This window comes from Metarhizium album (genome assembly GCF_000804445.1).
Source record: "Metarhizium album ARSEF 1941 chromosome Unknown scaffold_5, whole genome shotgun sequence".
Taxonomy (NCBI): domain Eukaryota; kingdom Fungi; phylum Ascomycota; class Sordariomycetes; order Hypocreales; family Clavicipitaceae; genus Metarhizium; species Metarhizium album.
The window spans coordinates 1,283,034-1,298,269 of record NW_024467579.1 but is presented as its reverse complement, the minus strand read 5'-3'; the positions used below and the strand labels follow the sequence as shown (position 1 = coordinate 1,298,269).

General features: G+C 52.5%; 2 protein-coding genes across 2 annotated transcripts; both read right to left on the bottom strand.

The window, feature by feature from the left end:
* Positions 1 to 1,491: 1,491 nt before the first annotated feature.
* On the bottom strand, positions 1,492 to 3,438 carry MAM_03110 (uncharacterized protein; the record flags this gene model as incomplete). The annotated part of the gene is made up of 1 exon (XM_040821909.1): positions 1,492 to 3,438. The coding sequence occupies one exon, from the start codon at positions 3,436 to 3,438 to the stop codon at positions 1,492 to 1,494; it is 1,947 nt and encodes a 648-aa protein (XP_040680478.1).
* A 5,032-nt stretch (positions 3,439 to 8,470) lies between these two features.
* Positions 8,471 to 9,388, bottom strand: MAM_03109 (uncharacterized protein; the record flags this gene model as incomplete). The annotated part of the gene is made up of 1 exon (XM_040821908.1): positions 8,471 to 9,388. The coding sequence occupies one exon, from the start codon at positions 9,386 to 9,388 to the stop codon at positions 8,471 to 8,473; it is 918 nt and encodes a 305-aa protein (XP_040680477.1).
* Positions 9,389 to 15,236: the final 5,848 nt, after the last annotated feature.

Sequence of the window (15,236 nt, the reverse complement as noted above, 5' to 3'; positions counted from 1 at the left end):
CCCCCAGCTCGATTCCACAATTATGAAGTACCAGCATTTGAAAGCCTTTGCAGTTGCAAGCAACCAACACTACTACGCATGGCGGTCCCCCGTGTTGATTTTTGAAGGCAGCCATTGGATAGTTGACGACATCAAACACACACACCTGGCACAGCGACGTGGTACATGCGTACCGCCGAGTCGACCCTCGAGCTCTGCACTCGCATCGCATCAACGACCGTGAGGGAGGCTACGAAACTTTTGAAATGCTGTGTACCTTGGCTGCATATATCACATTTTGTCTTTTCTCTCATCATCCTGTTAAAGTCTTTCCTTTTTTTTTTTTTTTCGGCCAAGGTTGGCATGATGGCGTACTGATGATAATGTGGAACAGGAAGGACTATAGTAGACTCAATACCATCGTATGATGGCCTTGGATGCCCCCTCCCGCGAGTCCTGGTTTTCGATTTTCTCTTGGGGCTGTATCGTACGAGTGTATATAATGTATTGGGAGGGAACCGTCAGTGGTACTGGCTCTGATTTCGTGCTTGGCCAGCTGGGTCACGTTTGGTCAGGATTGTTTTGGACCGAGCATAAAGATGGGAACATTGGAACCTAAGCTGGAGAAGTGGACTCTGGCTCCTCTGGCTCCAGACACACTAGTATTAAAGAAATCCTCATCTATATTCTACTCAGTTCGCGTGCCTGTGAGGGCGCAAATGGGCAATCCAGAGAAGGGGGGAAACTGAACACAGCGGCGCCGTGGTCACCAATCCATCGGGCGTGCGTACACAGGGGAGGCGCCGTGTGGTTCGTGTCAAGCATTATAGGTATTAAGTGTCTGTCCTTCCCATGCTCACTGTAATAACCACCTTATTCGTACAAAGAGACTTGTATCTCGTCATCGCTTCTTGCTTCTCGTCCAGCTACATGAAGAAAATGGCCTTCCAGTCCAGTCCGGCCAGTAGAAAACGTCTTTCGACAAGAGTCAAACGGGAAAATTCAGAGAGCCAATGGGCGTGCAAACGTGGCAGAGGCCGGCAAGATTGGTACACGTCGGAAGAAAAGATTTTACTCCCCCAGCTTCTCGGAGTGGGCGACTTCCAAGAACGACTTGTAGAGGGGGAGATACAATATATATATATATATATGGATAACGACGGCAAAAAAAAGGGGGAAAGGACAAAGGGAAACAAAGCAAAGGAATCCAACACACAACAATGATGTAGAAATAGAATCGGGTTGGGCGTGCAGGTGAAAAAGGGAGGGGTGGAAAGGGGGTCGAAAATGTATTTTGACCGATCTTCGTACCGCGCCTCTGGGCCTAGTGACGCAAATCGAGAGAAAACGTCGACTGAAGTGATTTTGGTATCCGTCATTGTGTTGTTCGCTTTTTTTGTTTCTTACTCCTCAACGCCTATTCGTCGCCTGTGACGCCCATGTCGCTGTGAAATTAAGTCCATCAACCGTTATCGCAAGTTCGTGGTACGGCATTCATCATTCGCCGCCAGCTCAAAAAGCAAAGCCCTGCTCTATTAATTTGTCGACGTCTCCCCCGGCGGCGGCCACAGCTTTGATAGCTGCCTCGCTAAGACGTCTGCGTCGATCCTGCGCTTCCTTTTCACGGCGAGCCTTGGTCTTGGAGCTTCCGCTGGGGGCAACCCCTGTCATGAGTACACTGCCATCATTTGGTGTAAAGTTGACGAAACCGATCCCGCCCACGCCTTCGCCACCACCCAAAGACGTGGCACTGTTTGAACCGCTTATATCTCGAGAGCGGCGCTTGCGAACACTGCATGGGGTGCCGGGCATGCTGGCGGGGAGACGGCCGGAGCTGCTCCTTACAGATGACACAGACGCGCCTGAGCTATGGCGAGATCGAGGGATAGCAGACTGATCCGCAGGAGTCGGCGAAGATGATGGGCCTCGCTGCTTTCGCACAGGAGAACAAGACAGGTGTCTTGCACCGGATGACTTGGCCTTTGGGGGCCGGTGAGATCTTTCTGAGGCAGGCATCTTCTGCCCTACGGCCTGAGGAGGAGGAGGCAGCGGCGGAAGAAATGTCTGGGCGTTGACAGTCAAATCATTGACAACAGCTGATTGAGGGCCCCGAGGCTGAGGCATGTGAATCATGAGCCCACCTGCGCTGGTGTCGGCAATGGCTTCGTAGTCATAATGCATCCCTGTGTGCTGACCGTGTCCCATTACATGAACACTGGCGCTCCTCTGGTGATGAGAAAAGTCGTTTGTCCCTTGGCTCATCATAGTTGGTGTCCACCAACCCGCCTCTTGGCTGGTGATGTATTCGCCTCCGTTGCCTGCCCAATGCATCTGATGCTGCTGTTGTTGTTGGTGTTGGTGTTGTTGCTGTTGCTGTTGCCGCTGTTGCTGCTGTTGTTGCTGCTGTTGTTGTTGCTGTTGCTGCTGTTGTTGTTGCTGTTGCTGCTGTTGTTGATGCTGTTGTTGCTGTTGCTGTTGCTGTTGTTGTTGTTGTTGATGGTGGTGATGGTGGTGATGTTGCCACGCTACATCATATTGGAAATGACTCTGACTAGGTTCGCTCTTCACGCCAGGCGATTCTACTGGAGTTTCCGGCGCGACCTGGCCATAATACTGGAGATTTACTCCGCCAGGTGGCAAAAGACCGCCGTCGTTGAAGGGATCGTCACACTGCCCGTGTATGAAACGGGGGGCAGGCTGCTCCTTCTGTTGAATCGGAGGAGATACAGGTAGATTGCCCGTCGCAACAGGTCGGCCTCTTCCTCGCCTTTGCTTAGGTATCTTGAGAGGTTGTAGCTGTTCCTGTGTGGGTGATACTTGGCGTGGTACAGCTGACGCTTTCCGATTCTTTCGCAGGGTTTTTGCCTTTCGTATCGTGGAAGACAAGGCTTCCACAAACTTCTTGGGCTTCCGACCATCGGTGTTGGGGGGTTTTGGAGAGGGCGGATCTGACGTTGTATTTTGCGGTCTCTGTGGCGAATGGAGAGAAATGCTCTCGAGTCTGCTCAGGTCTGCCTCGGACATGGATGCTCTGCCGAGATGCTCAAAGGGCTGCTGAGACGCATGACCCAGGTCGTCGGCGCTTAGCGCGAGGTCTTTTGGGTCTATTTCGTGACTGGCAGCCGAGGCAGTTGCGCCAATGCGGGAGCTGTAGGAGAGAAAGTCGAACTCATCAGCAGACGAGACGCAGGATGAGACGGCGCTTTCCAAGGTTGCGGCAGCACGGTCTCCCATCAAGAGCATCGACCCTGCCACGCCGGGCATGGAGGCTGGCACCGTGTTAAAGTCATTGTTGGCGGTCATTGTGACTGTACCATTGGCATCATAGTCAACGAACTGGCCAAAAAGGTCGTTGTGGACATCGTCGGTGCTGGCGCCATTCACATCCTCCCAATAGATGCTCGGGTCCCTGTTCGCATCGACCGCCTCCGCCCTGTACGGAAAAGTCCAAAAGGCCATCTTGACCCAAGGTTTGGTCCAGAGTGACGATGGCTTTGAACTGTGCTGTTGATGATGATGACGCTATCGTTGCGATGTGTTGCGATGTGTTGAAGTGTAGTGTGCCTGTTGTTACTACTGTTGTGGCGGTGGCGGCGGTGGTAGTAGTCGTAGTCGTAGTAGTCGTCGTTGTCGTAGTCGTAGTCGTCGCAGTAGTAGTTGTTGTTGTTGTTGATGTTGTGATTGTGATTGTGGCTCTAGGTTGATTTGGCCAAGGTCCGTATATACATATGCACATGTGTGTATACAGCATGTATACATGTGTATATATATGCGGTATACGGCACCTTTGCGACTCAGAGTGAAGAGAGCAATGGCAGTGCCATGAGGCTCAAAAAGAACTGTCTTGTCTCTCCGGTACAGGCCGCAGACTTGGAGGCAAAGAAGAACGAAGACAGCTTCGATAAATCAGGAAATTGGGGAAAGAAGAGGAAGCAGAAAAGTCGCAAGGGAGTAGGGAAGAAGTGGAATATGGGAGTTCCCGTTGTGGCCCGAAGCTATCTATCAATCAATCAATCAACCTGGGATGGCCCGAGGGCAACCAAAGCTTGTTGGCCATATCCCATCCCGTAGCAACAATTGGCTCAGGACAACACCCGGCAACGGGCCAGCGATCAGCTAGCAACCGATCTCAGGTCCAGAGTTGTTATTTGGGGGATTCGCAGGAAGAGGCAGGCCTTGGAATGTGGGAACATTGCGCTGCGCATTCCAGTCGTCGTTGGACTTTGGCACCGGACGCAGTGGCCAAGCCCAAACCCAAACCACCAACTCTGGCCATGAGCGAGTCCGACTGACTGACTACATGTACAAGTACAGTAGTTCTCAGAACGACTTCTGAACTCTTGGACAAGCCAGTCCGGCCCCACAACGGCAGCCATTACCGCTCATACATGCATGGATACGTGGACACGGTGGTTGTATCATGGACGTACGCATGTACGGCGCCTGTGGAGGTGCCGAGCAGAACCTCAACCTCAACCTCCTCCCGAGCCCATGTTCGTGTTGCCCGTGTTATGCTCATGCCCAGCAAGGGAGAGAGTATAATTAGTAGACAGAACTTCTGCCGCCATCCCCACTGCAATGTGGTCTTGCTGGGAAATTACTGGAGAGCCCACAATGCATTGATTGATGGTCAGGCCAACAGTTGGTCCCTTGCCAGAGCCACCATGTCGTGCGAAGCAAAGGTCAAGACGCAGCTCGTGCGTGCGTGCGAAAAAACCCAGGCCCGCGCATGCATACGGTCGACCTTTCCCCGACTTCTCCTGCCCGGCAAGCCTGCAAGAGAAACGAAAATGAAACCGGGGGCTGCGCGGCCGGCCCTGCCCTGCCCTGCCCTGCCCTGCAAAACCCCCTCCCTCAACTAACGGCATGACGCAAATGGGCCCTTCTTCTTGGGACTCCTTCGGCGGCTTGTACATAGCCGTGCTGCCCATGCAAACCACAACGTCTGAAGCCTGAAGCCTGAAAGCCTGAAGCTCGAGCTTGAAGCCTGGAGCCCAAAGTCAAAGACGGAAGCCCAAAGATCCAGTGAGGCAGCATGCCGGGTGGCAATTGGCGTGACTTGAAAATCGCCTCCAAATTGTATGCTCCGATGGCCAGGCCTGGCCTGGCCTGGCCTGGTCTGATCTGGTCTGGTCTGGCCTGGTCTGGTCTGGTCTGGTCTGGTCTGGTCTCGTCTGGTCTGGTCTGGTCTGGTTTGGTTTGGTTTGGTTTTGTGCATTGTGCATTGCATATGTACGCCATGCCTTGCTTGCGACATGTAGGCTGCCACCATTAACCATGGCAAAGCTTGATCTGCCAACTGTTTACCGGATGCCAGAAGCCCAGGCTAAGTGTTAGCCTTGAGACAAAATCTTAACGGCATATTATGGAGCACCCCATACATTTAGCAATATGAGCTCCGGCATGATCCAAGGGCAAACCAACGCCCTACCCCACGTGTTTCAGCGACGAATGTCGATTGCCAAGTCAACGGCTAGGGTCGAGTACAGTGATGGTGCTAACTAATACGTGCGTACTTGGGTAATGAGGACAAAGGAGCCTGGATTATTGGCGGCATGGATGGGGATGACCGGACGGACATGAGCAGAGCGTTGTGGCCGATGGTGTGGTTTGACAAGCGGTGACAAGGTGTCGAAATAGTGCTTCCGGCTAACAAGGCAAAACGAGCCATGGGGAAAACGCGAAAAGAGGGCTCTCAACTCCATCGCCCATTCGGGGTATTGTAACGTGATGGTCAAACCATGTTGGTAACCATGCCATGCGGGCACGAGAAAGTCTGGCCAATATCAGAGCTAGGGCAACTCTGTCTCGTCGTACACGTCTCCGCACCGTTAAAAAGGCTGACAAGAAAAAAAAGTACCGACTCTCCTTCACGCATGTACCGAGAGCTTCTGGGCGGAGGGGATATGCCTGCGAGATTCGGCCGAAACGAAGATTTTCCTTGTCCCAAAACGCCAACCAACTTAGCTGCCAACCTCCTCGTCATCAGCGTGAGCGAGCGAGCGGTGTGATTTGTAACTACTAGACCCTTCCCTGGACACTGGTGGCGGAGATTAGCGATTGACGCTCGACGCTCGACGAAGCGACTAGGTACAGAGTCCTTACTAATTACACGTGAGGAAAACTCCATGCGGGCTGTTTATAGAGCGCTGACGAGGTGTTTTTTGGGGTAGCTCCACGACCGCTTCTTTTTCGGTCGTTGCTCGCATAAGGCCAGACGGCCGCATATTCTCGTGTTGAACGTCGGTGCGCCTCGTTGCGAATTCGCTGCAAAACAGCCGTGCTGTGTGTGTGTGGTGTCCCAGGCACAGCCAAAGACTGCCGAGCGCGAATCGAGTTTCGCTTGAGTGGCGGTGCCAGCAATTCTTAGTAATTGGCTTGTTGGTTCGTGGTTTTGCTGCCCTGACAAGAATGAATGAATGAATGAATGAATGAATGAATGATGACGAATGACACACAGTTGGCCATCACGGTTGGGCCTGCCTGGCAAGGGTCAACCTCGTCGGCCGATCGGGCTGGGCCTCCTCGAGCTCGGTACCCACGATTATCATGTACAACGTGCTCCGCAGTTTCAGAGGCGCTGCTGAGGCGGACTATGCCAGTACGGAGTAGCAGCTTGTGCATTTGACGTCAGGTTTCCGCTTTGAGAGTTGCTGGATCGTGTGTTGGCGTTGGCTCTCGGGATGGGAAGTTTTCGTTGTTGGTCAGGGCCCAGAGCTCAAGCAAGGTTAATCAGGGTCGAGGCCGAGGCCAGGGTCGTCGGACGGGGGTTCTGGCCTCGGTTGGGGTCAGTCAGGGCAGGGCCAGGGCAGGGCCGGGGAATCGAGGTCCAGGCAGGCAGGCAGGCCAAGGGCACTCGGCTGTTATGACAAGCGGTCGATGGCTCGAGATTATCTTGTGCCTCCTCCTCGTCCGCCGAACCGAGTACGTCCTGCCGAGGCTTAAGTATGTACCACGGCATACTTGGCACCTACTTTGAACTTCACCAAGTAAGAACTACTTGGATAGTATTGGTATTAAGTAAGTACTTAAGCAGTAGCAGTAGTAGTATTACTACCTAAGTACTTAAGTACTTATTACTCAAGTAAGTACTCCGTACTTTAGGTACTGACTACCAGCACCGACATGCAGCGGCTCTCGAGCCACCATCTACTCACTCAAGTACGTACCTGGGAAGGCAGGTAGATGGCAGATTCAACAACAACAACAACAACAACAACAACAATAACAACATTAGTCTTGTCATATGCAGCTTTATTAATTTTGGGCGAGTGTGAGGAGTGTGCAGCAAATCTGCCACGGGCACCTGCGCACTCCTTCCCCTCTCTTATTTTATGCGGCCTGTCATGACATTCGGGGGGTGCAGGATAGAGTACAGAGTACAGAGTCACCTCGAGTGACTGCTTTGGATTTCCATCAAATCCAGCCGTCTGGGCTCGCCAGTTGACGCCAACGGCCGTCTGCCGTCTTAACCGCCCGAGCCGCTCGCGAGACGGTGTGCATCTTGCGTCTTGTGTCTCGCATCTTGCGCCTCGCGCAGGGCCCTTCCTGACGTCTGTTCTGACATTTGGACCTGCTTCCTGCTGCCTGGTTCCACTTCCCGATCTCGTTTCCGAATGTCCTTTTCGGTCTTGCGTTCGCCATCCTTCGTCTGGTTCATCGGCCCCGTTTTGGCCCCTCACACTCCTCTTACCGGCCTCCCCTCCCCCGTATCGCGAGTCGCGTGGCTCAAGCGCCGATTCCACCGCCAGGTCCGCGTTCATCTGTTGAGACCACCCACTGTCTTTCGTCGTACGGAGAATAGCTATCTCCCAAGCCAAGCTAGCCTCGCCTCTATGCATGTCCAGGTGGTCACGCCGCCTGGCTTGGGCCACTATTCGTTAGCTGTCTCGGCCTTACTCGCATCGTTGCGAGGAGCCGTCCTTCACTTGCAATGCAGGTACAGCCCTGTGTTGGTCTCTTTTCCCGGTCCGATTGACGGCCATGGGGAGCACCATCCTGTAGCTCAGGTCAACTGATGGAGCGCAGCTAAATTTCAAACCAACAAATCGCACGTAGCCGGGATATGACAGTGCCTTCTTTTGGTAACTGATCGGAACCTCGTCACCGCTTTCAAATCCCGCAATAACGCCAACAACGCCTTGTGTGATACTAGCAGGTATATGATTCCGCTTGAGTGCCTGGAAAGTGTGAGATGTACATAGTCCAAAATAGGTAGAATCGAATAAGAGAGAGAACAAAAAAAAGAAGGAAAACAGGAAAACAGGAACAATGACGGGGTTAAAATAGGCAAAAACAGAAAATAGCAATGGACCAAAAAAGCGATAGGGGGGGGAAAGGAGGAAGAAGACGGTGAAGGCAACAGTCATATCGCTTATGTCGGATGATGTGGAGTGAAATAATAATGTGGCAAAAAGCGCCATGGCAATGCCATTACATAGTGGAAGCCCAAAAGAAACTGGGGTATATGAGCGTAGGATGCTTCCAGACTTCATGGTTGGTTCTTCCCATCCGCCGGATGGCCGGGGTTGATTATGTTCTGGCGGTCAATTCCGTACGCATTGATGCTTGGTGATTCTTGAAGCCTTGTATGGTTCTTGTGTCTTCGCCTTCGCATTCTAGGGGCCTTGTATACAATTTGGGAACAATCCATTGCAGCCTCCGAAGACGTCCTGTATACCAGCGCTCCACTTTTGCGTGCATGGTTGGCAAGGCTCTGAATGAGGCTATGACCATCATTTGTCCATATCAACTCGTCGGTCCCAGCGCCATATCCTTCATCAAGGTCCAAGTCCTTACACTCCAGCTTCTGTTTTGGATCGACCTCAAGGAGCGGTGCGTGATGTTCTGTTTCAGCAGATCCGGGCATTAGTTTCACTGAAGGAGAGTCAGCTGGGGGCGACGGCGGTCTTTCTGGTTCAAGATCTAGTATATTGGAATGATGTTGCGCGGAAGGACCAAGCGTATCGGCATCAGTCTGGTCGCATTGCTGTTCTATTTGAGCGGCTGCGCTGGTCGTTTCTGTTGATTTCTGTGCAGTGCACTCCAATTTGTCACAGTCCATCATCAGGACATCATGACCGGGTTGTCGCCGCAGGTGAGGAATCCTCCTATTTACATCGCCGGATAGTACACCACCAGCGCTGTGGCCCAGAGACTTGAGCGACTGTCTTTTCAGTCTGTGCACAAGAGATTCGACGGGTGGAGCCCGATTCCGACGGCGGCAAATGCGTTGTCGTTGAGAGCCTGATATTACGATCCTAGGCTCGATGCTTCGTCTTTCAGATGCTGGCGACTGTGATGACGGCGGAAGTTGGTGTATCGTGTATTCAGGCTGCGGCCGTCGCGGTCCCTCGAGGCGCTCGAATTTGGGCGACCGGCCTGGCCAAGAATTTTTCTGGTGCTCCATTGTCAAGCCGGGCAGACATGGAAGTGAGGTTGACGGGTGGTACGTGATGAGGCTTGTGCTCGTGAGTGTTTCGAGTAGCGACACCGGATTCCTGCTCGCGCGCGTCAGGGCGGACCGAAGGCTACCATCTGGGAACCCATGAAGAGAATGCCGTCTCAGGTACCGAATCCAGCCGCAAAAGACTAATGGTTGGCGAATGTATATGTAGCAGCAGCAATGGCGATGTCGAGGTCGATGTCGAGGTCGATAACCCGTGACAAGGACAAGCGAGGCGACTAATTCTGAGCATGAAAACAACGGTCGCATGCAGGTTCAATGTTGGATTCTTCAGCAAAAGCCAGCCTAGTGCAGGGCAGGGAGAAGAGGCGTCATGACGGACGAGCTCCCATCGGATGGGCGACCTCGCAGTAGTAATATGTGACGGCGGTTGTGCAATTATGCATCGCAGGGTGAGCCACAGACACGCTGAAAACCTGGTGGCTCCAGCCTCCAGGCCAACAACGAGACCGAAACCGCACGTGGCTGCCCATGTTTGTACAAACCAGCCAAAAGTAGTAAAACGTCAAGCTGCCGCAGGCCTGTTTAACGGGCACTAGCATTAATGGCGCCAGCGGCGGAGTGGTGGCTACTTCCTAGTACTGAACGTGTTGTTACGGAGCAACTTGCCAACTCAAGTACCTAGGTACTTAACTTAGTAGTTACGGAGTACATGGGCATGGAATTGTCTGGTCCGACTTGCTCGCCAGAAACCCTGCGTGCGAACGTGTGAACAAAAGTCAGACTAGCCGACTCCGAACTTGGTACGCAGGGCAGAGCACAGTACACACACAATACCGGGTCCTTTGGTGGCGCTGCTACTGCTGCTGCCCCTCTTATTACTGCGCCGCTACTCCGTACTCGAGTACCGACTAGGTACCTGGATATGCACTGCTTCCAAAACCATGGCCACGGGCTCACTGCGACATCGCCCTAGCATGCCATCGGGTCAGCCAGAAATCGCACCCCACCAACAATTGGACCACTCAGCAACCAGCCAGGCCTCGGGACGGCCCAGTGGATGGATGACAGGCCCGGGGTGGGAGTGGCCGCGGTGGCGGCACAAGCCAGAGCGTCCCTGTCCACTTTGAGACTCGGGACCCGCAAGCTGGTGTTGGGCAGGGGCAGGGGTAGGGGCAGTGGTCGATGGCGTGGGATGACAGGATGACAAGGAGACCGAATGCCTCTCAGGACGAACGGAAGGTGCTCCCGGGGCTTGCGGCTGACTTGTCTTTACGAACTTGACTGCGCGCCGCGGACTCGTGCCCCGCCCCACTGTCAAAAGGCTCGCTAGGACTCACCATCTATCTAAGTACGTAGTACGGAGTAGACGATTCATGCCCATGCCGGCTTGGAACACTATGGAGTCTAGACAGCCTTGGGCCTTGGGACCCGGAGCATCCACGGATGCATCAAATTGCTGTACGCCATGCCCTTAGCCGGCCACAGGCCGATCTGAACATGCGTCGTACTGGTCTGTGGTATTGGTTAACTAAGTAAGTAGGAACCACATGGCTTGAGCCGGCCACCACGCTCGGAGTCAGCCCAAGCCAGACACGGTGAGCAGGGGATGTTCTTCATTCTCTCCTCCGGGTACAATGGCGCCCCTGCGCGCGCACGTGTGTGTGCCTGGCTCATGAGTCATGACCACGCTGTCTCTCTCTCGGCAGACGCACTCTAGATTCTCGCTTTTATGAGAGGAGGAACTGCGGCACGTGGAGGTCCTGATCCCATTGAGCGCTTGTTTTCCCAAGTTGTTGGGGGTATCTCATCAGTCGATTGTCCCATGGCAGGCAGCAGGGCGATTTGGAGGGATACAGCACCTCCGTACTCCGTACCTTTGTCATGAGCCAGGTCCTCCAAGTTGCTGCCACATGAGCAGTAGTACGGAGTACACGCGTCTCACTTTCTTTGCCCGTGTCACGGTAAAAATGTAATCATGGCCAATAAACAAAGGACGGCGGACACGGAGTATCATGTAGTGGGAAACATGGTGAAGTCGGCCCTCGGCGAGGGACTGATATCTAAATAACTTCCCGGCTGGGATTGGACAAAGAGCTGGTGGTAGTATTCCGACGTGTAGACAAACATTGCGATTTAAACTACGGAGTACTAGAGCACTCCACATCCAAACTCAGCATTGCTACGCGACTAGTCACCACACTTCTTGTGCCTGCAAGCTGCTGTCACTGGTGATACAAGCGATCAGCACGTACTCGATAGGCATGGATCGCTCGTGCATGCTCTGACCCGACCCGTTTTGGATCCGGCCAGCGTATCGGCTCTTGGACGCGCACGACGCCATGCTTGGCCCATCGCGGAGTGCATATGTTTAGCTCGAGTTTGCGACTGCTCACATCTCCCCTCTCGACTGGTCGCAGATTGCATGAAGACGGACCACGGTCAACACTACGGGGTAGTCGCTGTTTCAGGGTGATGCTGTCTCGGTACATGGGCGGGAGCTCCAGAGTCAATGATTGGGAATCAATACTCCGCCCCAGGACGCCATCAATTGTCGACGCTGGCAATTGCGTGCGCCCCAACCATGGTAGATAAGCTTGCCGTCAATGCGACATCGCCATGCCGACCGTGCTATCCCAGATGGGTGTTTGGCAGATCCAGCCCCAGCCAGTGTGACATGGGCACGAACTCTGAACCATTGTAAGTGGCGTGGCGTTACAATTTGTAAATAAAGCCATCAAGAATTGGATCATTCGATTCCGATACATTGCGTGGTGAGATTTGCGCCCGCTGCCATTGCCGTTGCCCGTGCCCGATGCTCCGATTACGGAGTCATAGACTGACACGATCCAAGTACCTACTTAAGTACTTAAGTACCTGGTAGGTATTGAGGTGCCTAGTACCTCCCAGGGTATCTTTCAGTACCCAGGTACTTCCTCGGTAGGTGCGCGCGCCGCCCCTATTTCTGAGGACAACGGAACTATCACAAGAAAGGTCAAAAACATGACCTCGTCGAAAGTCTGATGAGCTGTCTTGTAGCTGATGAGGATGGGGACAGCCCTGAGAATACCTCTCCGCGCGCTATTAGGTACTTACTAAGTACTTACTCAAGTAGGCAGGTCCGACTCAACAGTCGGCTAACTTATTAACCTACTTAAGTACACGGCAAGCACGGTATAGCCCAGCTCCTTCCGCGCCGGCGCCTTCGACATCTTTCCTCATGGGCTGATGTTTGATCCTTCCCCAGTCGTGCTCCTAGGACAAGGTCAGGTTCATCAACTGGGCCTTAGGAACTCACTGTACTGTGTGTTCGCTGTGAGCGTGGACGGATTCCGCGCGGCGAACCTGTCCATCCAAAGAAGGGCGTCAGTTTTTCAGCGTAGCCGATGCTGTATTATCATTGTTATTGCCACGGCGCCGGCGTCAATTCTGTTTCCTTTTCCCCCTCTCCCTGCTTGATGCACAGGACGCTTGCGCCATGGGTGCCAAACACCCTGGCTAGCCACATGCCTGCACAGACTTGCTGATAGTCAGTAGTTCGGACCTGAAATCACGAGCCCTTGGGCCTCTTACCCCGGGTTTTGAGTGTCAACAATAACTAACTACTTTGTGCAGTACAATACTAGTCAACGAGCTCTGCGCTCCCCCTCTTTGTGGCCGAGGCGGTTGGATTACTGGACCGCGGCAACATTGTTCGGAAACAGGTTGATGGCTCCAGGAAAACAGTGGTTTTGCTCTTTTCTCACACGCCATGGACACCGACTGGGTGTCTGGTTCGGTTTCCAGTTCCCCTAAGACAGCATGGATTACATCAAACTTTCGGGCCTCCATCAAGAGGATCGATCATGACCGCCTGTTTCCTTCGGAAAGAACCTGAAGCAGAAGGGGATTTGAGCGTGGAGGTGTGCACTGCCACTAAGCTCAACTTGAGACTAGAGCAAGCTGGGACAAAAGCCCTGGTATGCCTACTCTGGCTTTGACGTATCATTGTGTCAGCTTCTCTTCCCTGCAAAGAGCCCCGGCGGCTCGAGCGCTCCCTTGGGAGGTTCAAATCCCGTACTTCAGCAGCGCAGAATTCTCCGAGTCCGGCTTGGCTCGACAAACTTCTCCTTTTGCTAATGATAGAAGGGGCAACGTCAAATTGTGACTTCTACGTAGGGCATTCAGAAGTAAAAAGCACCTATAGAGCGTGGACGGACTTGAATGGTGAAACCAAGGAACTGGTACTTCAAATGGATAATGCGATACGTCATCATCTAGAATATTAGGGCGGCACCGTGGTTGCAACCTGTTTACCGTATATTCTGTTCCCTACTTTATCAAGGTGACCGTCCTTACAAGACCACGCAAAGATTGCATCGCAGGGACTTGAGCTATCACGAAGCGGTGCCTAAGGATTGTTGGTCAACCGCCAATGTCGCTCATTAATGGACCATAGCGGTGGCTTGGTCACCAGGGCGTAAATCAGAGGCATGTCTGATCTTCAACTTGGATTCCCTTTGTGACCGTTCTGGATAGCTAACACATGGACTAGTCTTCTGCGGAGAAGCCAAATTGGCTCGGCTAAGCTCGGCACTCGCAACGGGCTCTTATAACTAGAAGGCTGATAGATTTGTTCCCGACCAACACGCAAGTCTTTTCGAGGTACTGAACACTCTAGTCAGGCCAACAGCTCCAGACGACTTTCATGAGGACAACCCCGACACCCTTGTCATTAGTCGCTGCGCTGGCCAATACGGTAATCGAAGCATATTTGCGGGGGCCCAGGCTGGAGCAGTACTTGTTGTCCCTGTTGCGAACTCCGAGAATACAATAAAAAAATGTCGGAGTAAGCATGCGCTTCATATTTGGTGTAGATACACACTTATACGTGAGTTGGGAGTTTGGCCCATACTGTTGCTGCGGTAAGTTTCGTCATCACTTTGATAGACTTGGGGCTGCAAATGACAGATTGTGGTTACAACAAGGCCGTTATTTAAAGCTGATGAGGCGTACATTAGCCATTTTAACCGAGCAACGGTCAAGCCTCGTTCAGTATACGGCTAGACCAGCTCGCACTACTGGTTCAGCTCGACTAGCATGTATGTTTCTATGTTTTGAGGGCACCAGAATGCGTCGGGAGCAGCTTGGTATTTTGACAACAATGACAATTTATAAAGGCCAGAAAAATGACCAAGGAAGAGAAACCTTGGTCTCGGCAGGCTGCCCATCTAGGCAGGTACACATGGCGACATTGGCAAAGGATGTCAAGACCGATTGACATGCATTGGGTACCTGGGTATCTAACTACTTAGAGGTTATACGAAACGTTGGACATGCTGATCCTAGTTTGAATAATTACGGGATTTTCAGAACTTGTCGACCTCGAGCCAGCCGTACGATTTTGCAAAGTCGGCTCAAGTGCTGCGCGTGACTGTGGGTGTCAACAAAAAAAGAGAGGAAAGAAGGGGAGCGAACTTGGTCGTCTGTTTTCGGATCAAGCCAACTTGAGCACGATGCCTGGGGCCTACTTGTCCTCAACTACCTGGAGGTACTCCGTACTCCGTACGATACACGACTTTGGTGCAACACGCACGCACACGAGAATGCAGATGACCCGACCATTGCTCGCCTACCTCAGCTGACCTGACTATTGTAGTTGACCTGACCTAACTATTGCTATAGGGCGCCTACTACTTTCTAATTAGCTAGAAGTTAAATTGCACTTATAGAGACTACTATTAGTAATTAAGAAATATATATAGAGAGTAGAGTTTTTTCCCTTATTAATACTTAGTAAGATTTCCTTCTAAATATATTATAAATTTAACTAGAATTAAATCTTAATTTAATCTTAATTTAATTTAATTTA